The 9406-nt window shown below is 41.9% G+C and overlaps 1 protein-coding gene across 6 annotated transcripts in view; it reads right to left on the reverse strand.

The window, feature by feature from the left end:
• Positions 1–308: 308 nt before the first annotated feature.
• LOC143035964 (glutamate-gated chloride channel-like) overlaps positions 309–9406 on the reverse strand; it is a 632887-nt gene continuing 623789 nt past the window's right edge. For 3 of the 6 annotated variants that reach the window (XM_076203233.1, XM_076203234.1, XM_076203235.1), the window contains 4 exons: positions 3324–3841; positions 2590–2820; positions 1939–1971; positions 309–1197 (listed from right to left, as the gene is read on the reverse strand). In XM_076203233.1, coding sequence (XP_076059348.1) covers positions 964–1197; positions 1939–1971; positions 2590–2820; positions 3324–3841 — 1016 coding nt within the window. In that variant the 3' untranslated portion in view covers positions 309–963. The remainder of the gene's footprint in view (positions 1198–1938; positions 1972–2589; positions 2821–3323; positions 3842–9406) is intronic. The other 3 variants (XM_076203237.1, XM_076203238.1, XM_076203236.1) reach the window with 3 other exon arrangements.

The raw sequence follows: 9406 nt of genomic DNA on the forward strand, positions 1-9406 counted from the left end.
TACTTATGTATATATATATGTATATATATATATATATATATAATCAGAGAAGAGTAATATCGTAGCTTATCAGTAAAATAAGACTTGTCTCCCACTATCGGAAAATAAGATTAGAAATATATCCGTATATTTCGACCACTTTCTGTAGTCCTCTTCAGCAGACAAGTGGTCAAAATATATGGATATGTTTATTTCTAATCCTATTTCTCAATAGTGGGAGACAAGTCTTATATATATACATATATATATATATATATATATCCATATATATATATACATATATATATATATATACATACATACACACACTTACATATATATACTAAAAAAGGTAATCCAAAATCAGCTGCATCCTTTCTTACACACATTCTACTGTCACTAACTTGACCACCCTTCTTGATGGTACTCTCGAACGGTTCGAATGCAGTTCCTTGAGGTTATGCATTGCTGTTGCGACCTCTCGATCTCCAACTTCTTCCTTCCACGAACTAAGAGGAAACTGCATGTCTTTCGACAATAGTTTTCATTTGAGTTAATACCAAAGGTTTCTGGAGGTATTATTTCAACGGTTTCATCAACTGAATAAGAATTTTCACCATCGTCCAACCTACGGACGCTTACGCCATTTTCGTTCCAGAGAGTCCATAGTTTCTCACGAAGGCGGCGGCGGCGGCGAGTATCCATGTAGCTTCTCTTTCTTTGACCCACACTTTATGACTCTCTGTTTATTTTTCTATTCTTCGATTCCTTGGCGTCACGGATATCTCCTACTATTTTCTAAGTAACTAGATAATTAGCTTCGTCGCCGGGGTTGGTGAGGGGGGGGGGAACAGATGGAGGTCCTGGAAACTAACATTTCCAACGGTAGACGTCACTGTATCTCCACATATTTGGCACACTTCTTCCCCTTTCTATACATCCGACCACCTCTTCTTATCGTGCGTCGCGGCTCGCTTTCGGACCCTATTCCGTGATCGGTGCTCCTTCCTCCCGAAGGAGGTAAGCGCTCCAATACACAAGGTTGAAGAGGGCAAAGACGAGGGGGAAGGTGATACGGGCGATGACGTCAATCCGTTTGCTCCTTGTGGGGAACTTGGAGAGCCACGTCTTGCAGCAGTTCTCGGCGTGCGGGAGCGGGTGTATCTCGCACGTCCGAATGTGGTTGTGGCTTTCCATGAAGGGAGGGACGAGGGGCTTCTGTCAAAGAGAGAGACAAAAAGAAAGAAAGAGAAAATTAGAGGTGTTACCGGGGACCAAGAGTTGGTAGACGAAGAGACACTTAATCTAAATTCCAAACCTGAGGTTACTTTTGCAGGAACCCCACGGCACCAATAAATACGACAACACCCACAAGTCGGGGACAAAGTTGTCTTTACCAAGATCATAGTCCCAGTCTGGGAACCGAATGCCAGCCTACAGAACAACACTAGTGTCGGATAACGGTAGCATCTCGTACCAGGACTGGTCAATGCCTCAATGACGTCTGTCAGCCTGAAGCAACAGGTCGACCAATCCTCCTTGATAAATGGCGACTTATGTTTGTGATGAAGATTATGAGGGTAAAGAAGGCGGAAGTGTTAGTGATGAAGAGGAAGAAAAAGAAGTGTAGATGGTGGTGAGTCTGATAGAAATCGTGATAGTTGGGGTTAAATAACGAAACTGGAGAATGTAGAGGTGGGAAGCACAGTGTATATAACGTATGCTTTAAACAATTAATGAGGTCAACGTGGTATCCACTGGGCTACCGCGCGTTCCCGTCAGTTGCTATTTATTACTATAAAAAAAAAAAAAAAAAAAAAAAAAAAAAAAGGTGGAGATGCTGGTGAAGCTGACAGAGTGATCTTGGGTTCCGTTAGGAGACCGAAAACCATCCCTTCTGGGCTCCATCTCCAGGTGGAAGGGTTAGTGTATGAGATACTGGAGAGAACGCAGGCTTACCATGGCGAAGGAGGGTTGACCGTTGTCAATCTGCTGAAGAAAACACTGCATCAGTCAATCTTAACCTTTTCGGTATTCTTCATAAACTATTCATGTTGGTAAATAAAAAAAAAAAAAAAAAAAAAAAAAAAAAAATTCAAAGCCTTCCCGAGAGATGATGAATGAACCTGATCCGCCCCGAACTTTGATATGAAGCAAAGGTGAGGTTCCCAGTTAAAGAAGGATATAAGCAAGGTTGAGAAAATACAAAGAACAGTGACCAAAATAGTTCAAAGTTTAGACTGTGTAAGGAAAGTCAAAGCAAACCGAATCTCCCTCATTATTCAAAGAAAGAAGAAAATAAAAAAAAGAAGAGAGGGCACATGACTATTGTGTTTAAAACAATAAAAGATGTGGGACAAATTGAAAATGTTCTATATTGAATGATGAGAAAGTGAAGATAACGCACGTGTTAGGTGCAAGGTCAACATACAACAGAGCTCCCCCATTATTCAAAGAAAGAGGAAAATAAAAAAAGAAGAGAGGGCACATGACTATTGTGTTTAAAACAATGAAAGATGTGGGAAAAATTGAAAATGTCCTATATTGAATGATGAGAAAGTGAAGATAACGCACGTGTTAGGTGCAAGGTCAACATACAACAGATCTTACCATCGTAAAGGAGGGCTGCCCGTCTTGATCGAGATGGTCACAGGGCAAGTGGGCTGTGGAGGTGGATGGACCCATGTCACATGACACGTGGTGTTCCATCTCCCACTGCCTTCGTTTCTTGATGAAGAGATCCCCCTGCATGTCGGAACGAGAGGCGTAGTTCACCAGTGCGAACTCCAGCAGGGCCCCGAAGACGAAGGTGAGACAAACTCCTGTCCACACATCGATGGCCTGTGGGAGGAGGGTGTTAGTGGGGAGGTGGTAGTGGTCGTCGAAAGAGGCAAAATAATCGTTGGGGGAGGGGCAGGGGGGAGGTCGTTCGGTAGTGGGGACGGTGGGGGCAAAAGGGGGCGTGGGGGCAAAGGGACGATCCTCGACGAATTTGGTGCTGGGGACTGGACCACTGCTGCCGGGGGGTTGAGGGGCAGACATACAGACAGACATCAACAAACAGACAGACATTCAGCCAAGACACACTATGTCATGATGGACTTGGAGGGGGACGGGGGGGGGGTTTGTTGTTCGTGTTGTGGAGGGGTCTGGGGCTTTGGATTGGAGAGCAAGTAGTTCATTTGCTGCGAAACAGAGGGGAAGCTGAGGGTTGAATGCCAATTTTGCTTGGGTGGTTGTGGTTGGAAGGCGGGGGTGGGGGTGGGGGGAGGGGACCTTGTCTGTCTTGGACGGGGCTTTTACACCGAGGAAAGCCAACCCTGGAGGGCGCTACGGTGACGAACCTTGGTGTAGGACACGGGCGGCAGCGATTGGTTAATACCCGAGATCTGGGTGGACATGGTCAGCAGCGTGGTCACCCCCAGAGCCACGCGGGCCGGCACTGCGTTCTGGTCCAGCCAGAAGGACACCCAGGACACGATGACCAGCATGCAGCAGGGGATGTAGTACTGGATCAGGTAGTAGGAAAACTCGCGCTTGAAGATGAGGTCGACGAGTAGACAGCTGTATTCACCTGTTTGTGGGTTGGGGATTGGAATCACTAGGTGCTTTCTATTGGACGGAAGAAGTACCTTAGTGTAGGACACGGGCGGAAGCGTCTGGTTGATGCTCGACGTCTGCGTCGACATGGTCAGCAAGGTCATCACACCAAGAGCTACGCGAGCCGGGACGGCCGTTTGGTCCAGCCAGAAGGAGACCCAGGAGACGATGACCAGCATACAGCAGGGGATGTAGTACTGGATCAGGTAGTAGGACAGCTCACGCTTGAAGATGAGGGCCACGAGTAGACAGCTGTATTCACCTGTTAAAATCACCAGCAGCTACCAGGAGACAACCACAACTGCCTCATCTACATCCTACTACTCTCTACATACCCTGGTACTAGGAACAACTTCCCCCTTCCCACTCCATACACTTCTCTCGTGCGTTGGAGACACGCGCGTGGGTTCTTGCACCTATTGAACAGTGGTCTCTACCTCAGGTCCCCAGATTTTTCCCTTTTTCTATCCCTCCCGTAACTCGCCTTTCATTGAAAATTACGATTTTGCTGGCCACAGTCTTGGGCGTGATTAAAACAACTTCCCCTTCCCACTCCATACACTTCTCTCGTGCGTTGGAGACACGTGCGTGGGTTCTTGCACCTATTGAACAGTGGTTTCTACCTTAGGTCCCCAGATTTTTCCCTTTTTCTATCCCTCCCGTAACTCGCCTGTCATTGAAAATTACAATTTTGCTGACCACAGACTTGGGCGTGATTAAAAAAAATATCAGTTAGGTATACGGCCACTAAATCCCTTGCATTTTTTTTTTTTTTTTTTTTTTTTTACAGAGGATTGACACTCTGGGGGTATCACTGACAGCCGTAGAAAGAAGATTAGTTTCCTTATACCTAACTACCGAAATATATTGATTTGCATTTAATTACTTATTCTGCAACATATCGGCCTTCATCATAAAAATTCTGTGAATTCTAGAAAGTTGGCTAGACCTATCAGCTGGACCTACAGATGTCTTAGAGGGGGTTCACACGGTCTAACGGTAGGTCGAACGCGGTTCGACAGACACGTGTTTAAAGTGATGTGTGAACGTGTGAAGAACGGGGTATTTGGGGTTTAACCAACGTGTTCGACAACCAAATACCCCGTTCACACATCACTTTAAACACGTGTCTGTCGAACCGCGTTCGACGAACCGTTAGACCCTCTTAGTTGAGATCTGAGGTCCAGTCCAGTGATAGAATGCCTGTCAACAAGATTGCACCCCTTATCTAGGCCACCCTGTGTCACCTCACACCTCCACTTGAATCCAAGGCTGAGGACAACAAGAACGCATCTAACACTTCCATAAGAACGAAGGAGACTGCAAGAGACCATAAGGCCTACACTAGGCAGTTCCATGCCCATTACCACCTATCATCCCTAGTTGGCAAATCCCCACTAACCCTATCATTAATGGATACTTCATATCCATGTACCTGCAAATAGCCACTGTATATTTACTGTTACACTGTCAACCAGCCTATGAACCACTGTCAGCCCACAGAAGCCTGCCGCTTGTCTACAAAGCTTGCACAGCCGATTGGTCTATAAATCATGTTTGAATTTCAAGTAATTGCACATCACACTTATCCCAGACACCTGAAACCTGGAGGATTGATGAAGAAAGGTGAAACAATGTTGGGAAACAAGGTTAATCTACAGTTCTTTGTAGTTTTCACATACGTGTATCTACTGCAGTAGGAGGAAGTAGTTTTACTCAAGGGTGGTTTATGTGATCTTGGACGCAACAATAGCTTAACCACTTCGGTACGATGACTGCGTTGGCGTCATGAGACGTAAGTGGGTACACGAAGATTCCGACGTCAGCGTCTAGATTACATATTTTTGTTGTTGTAGTTGTACATGGGTTAACCCAGGGTTCAGTGAATTGTTTGATCATGTTTTCTGTGTTTATCATTACTCAGAGTAAGAGAGAACGAGTAATACAGCAGTGACTTTATGATTTATAACGCGAGTAGTGTGATGCATCGTACATATGGCAGCCGATACTTCGCGTGAGAATTTGACTCGTACTGAAGTGGTTAAGAAAATGCTGGTGATCAAGACAAATAAAACAGGTTAAATCACGGTGTAAAGAGGTGAGAGACAAATGGTTTCAAGACGGTCACATAACTATTCACAATATATATAATTAAATCATGCCTTAGCACTCCAAATATATATAAAAAAAAATCTGCGTTACAACAGTCTGAAGTTAATCACATCTTTTCAAGATTTATGACTCACGTGGATATTTACCAACAAACATCTCGTAGAACAGGTATAACTTTAACAAAATTTGGCTGAAATGATTAATTTATATGTTTTTTTTTTCTTGCCTATGTGTAATGGTTTTATGAAATGGCTTGATCTTCTGAGTAAGCAGGTGGTCTCCACGTGAGTAAGCTCAGAGAAATTGGGACACTAGTTCAGAGAAGTATCTTTATAAGTACATGTCCATGGGTGTTTAAAGGCCTAAGGTTGTGTTGTTTTGTTTATATATTAACTGTAGCGCTTAAGATGACCAACTACGTATTTCAGACTTATCGGAAATTACTGTACGTGTTTATACATATCCACAGACTCAAAACAATAATATTTTTTTGTCTTCCTTAACGAGCGCTTTTTTCAATGACTAAATTGCTTCCTGCGTCTTCACACTTCCTCTGTCCGTATTTTTTCTATCAAGAAAATGTTGTGTCTTGATGCATTACTTCAGACCCAGCTAATGGGCAGGAATGATCTTTCATCCACGAGGAACTAAGATGAGAGGGGGGTACGGGTGATGGATGTGAATGGAATGCGTGGGAGTGGGTGCATGCCTTGGCTGGCTACCTCCCTTATTAGGGGGAAAGAAGCCTTTGGAAAATAGGTACCGTATTTCCTGGCGTATAAGACAAGCTTCTTTTAAAGTACCAAAAAAATTACCCTGCGTCTGTCACAACATCCTATTTCACACACAAAATCATACATTTCCCCCAACAAAACCACTTTTGAAATATCTCCCAATAAATATATGATGAAACATATTATTTTTCGCAAAATATCCTTGTAATATAGGGGTGCATCTTAAGCGATGGCGCGTCTTATACGCCGGCAAATACGGAATTCGTAATGACCTTTCATCGATGAGTTGCTGAGATAGGAGGGCAATGACTGGGTTTCAATTGTTATACTCCAGGATTTATGTTATAAAAGGGCTTTGATCAACTCCGATGCATCCATATACAAATAAGTTATATTCCAGGATTAACGTTATAAAAGGGCTTTGATCAACTTCGATGTATCCATACACAAATCAGCTATATTCCAGGATTAACGTTATAAAAGGGCTTTGATCAACTCCGATGCATCCATATACAAATCAGTTATACTCCAGGATTAATGTTATAAAAGGGCTTTGATCAACTTCGAAGTATCCATACACAAATCAGTTATATTCCAGGATTAACGTTATAAAAGAGCTTTCATCAACTTCGATGTATCCATACACAAATCAGTTATATTCCAGGATTAACGTTATAAAAGAGCTTTCATCAACTTCGATGTATCCATACACAAATCAGTTATATTACAGGATTAACGTTATAAAAGGGCTTTGATCAACTTCGATGTATCCATACACAAATCAGCTATATTCCAGGATTAACGTTATAAAAGGGCCTTGATCAACTTCGATGTATCCATACACAAATCAATTATATTCCAGTATTAACGTTATAAAAGGGTTTTGATCAACTTCCACGACTTTCTTCCTTTCAACGTTTCGATGAATGTATGAATGTCGTATGAGACCTGGAATATCAGCACATAATTGGCGTATTACAACGCACTTACTAGGCCTTCCCCAAATGTCTAGTGTAAGTGAGCATAACATAGTCAGGAAACCGTATTCTTATTAACCCACTAACGTGTAACAGCAAATCCTTATAAACCGTTAGTGGACTATGGAAAGTGTGTGTGTAAGCTAGCACTGGTGGACCACTGATCCACTAGAACCACATTGTGATCCACAGGTGGACTAACAGTACCTCTTCATCCACTTAATTACTCTAGAGATTTCTTTCGGTACATTAAAAATGCAACGAATCAGTGCGGGTAAACCAGATTCGGCTGTCAGGTTCTCCTGTGGATATGCTGTGTCTTGCTGCATTGCTTCTGACTCGGGCAGTGGGCGGGAGACAGGGATGACCTATCATCCACGAGGCGCTGAGATAAGAGGGTAAACAGATGGCTACGGGTGTAGCAAGGTCACGCCTTCAAGAATCCGTTTTCTATAACATTCGTATACCGTAATTACTTTCCTGTATTAATAATTGTCACCCCGTTGGAAATTATTTTATGGAAACATATCTTAATTAACATTATTATGTCTCTCATAACAATATGTAAATATCTATAAATGTTAGTACTAATGTTCTGTATAGTTAAAAGTGTAATTTATGAACTAATTTATACACGGTGCTCCTTATTATGAATTATGCTCTTCTTGTTTAAAGAATTGTGTTCCATTGCCAAGACAGGGTGGAGAATGGGTGAAGGATGGGTTTTTGCCTTGTCCGGCCATTTCTCTTACAGAGAGTAAAAATCGTTTTGATATATGGATTAACATATGTATGTATGTATGTATGTATGTTTGTATGTATGTATGTGTGTATGTATGCATGTATGTATGTACGTGTGCATGTATATCTACAATGAACATTTCTTGCAGAAACGATAAGAAATGGTATCGGGCGAGGAAGACATCAACTACCAAATACATCACAACTCATCGCCGGCTTTATCTGCCCAATCTCCTTGGGAAAAAAAAAAAAAAAAAAAAAAAAAAAAAAAAAAAAAAATGACGCACATTCACGGTCGGGAGAAATCAAACCCAAAAAATAAGATTTGTCATAATGAGTCCGCGAAACTCCAAATGAGATTTGTGTTGAAATTAGAAAACGTGGATTCTGAGTATTATACCCATAGAACTGGTATGAGTGATGATCCTCACAGTGTTATTTATTATTCTGAGAAATATCCTAAAATGTCGGATGGTAAGCATCGACTCCTTTCCTCGTGTTCTCTCCCAACCCTCTAATAAATGAATAAAAATAAAATAAAGTAAAATAAAATATATCAAATAAAATAAAATAAAAATAAAATAAAAATAAAAATAAAATGAAAATAAAATTAAAATGAATTAATAAATAAACAATTAAAATATCACAAAACAACCGATCCCCGAACAGTTGGGTGGCCGGACTTACATCTTCATTCAATCCAACCTACTTTACCTTATGTAAATGAAATTAATATATTCATTCCCGTAGACTTTCTCTTCAATTAATTTATTTTACTTTGCTTTTTTTTCATCATGTTAATTAGAACATCTCTACTGTTATAAACAACGCCTGTGCTGTGAATTTTTGGCGACTAGGTACAAAGGACAACAGCACTATTTACTACAGCCAGCGTCAGTTAATTTACTAAAATTGGAGAAAAGAGGATTTGGGATGGGGGGCTAGGGGAGGTGGGGAGAGGATGATTACGAATAGCAGAAGGCCTCGTATTCCGATGAAGCAGATTATAATGAAATTGGTACCGGAATGACGATCTATCTCATTTTCGGGCGTACTAAAAAAGAGAGAGAGAGAGGGAGAGAGAGGGAGAGAGAGAGAGAGAGAGAGAGAGAGAGAGAGAGAGAGAGAGAGAGAGAGAGAGAGAGAGAAGCATGTCTGTTTCACCCGACGAAAATCGCAAGGAAGTTCATATTGACATGTAGTACCACTGTGTCATTTACCCAGGTCTTGGATCCCGTGCTTGGCTCGTGATCGACAGCAACT

This window comes from Oratosquilla oratoria, chromosome 19, assembly GCF_046742065.1.
Source record: "Oratosquilla oratoria isolate Oo_2021 chromosome 19, ASM4674206v1, whole genome shotgun sequence".
Lineage (NCBI taxonomy): Eukaryota > Metazoa > Arthropoda > Malacostraca > Stomatopoda > Squillidae > Oratosquilla > Oratosquilla oratoria.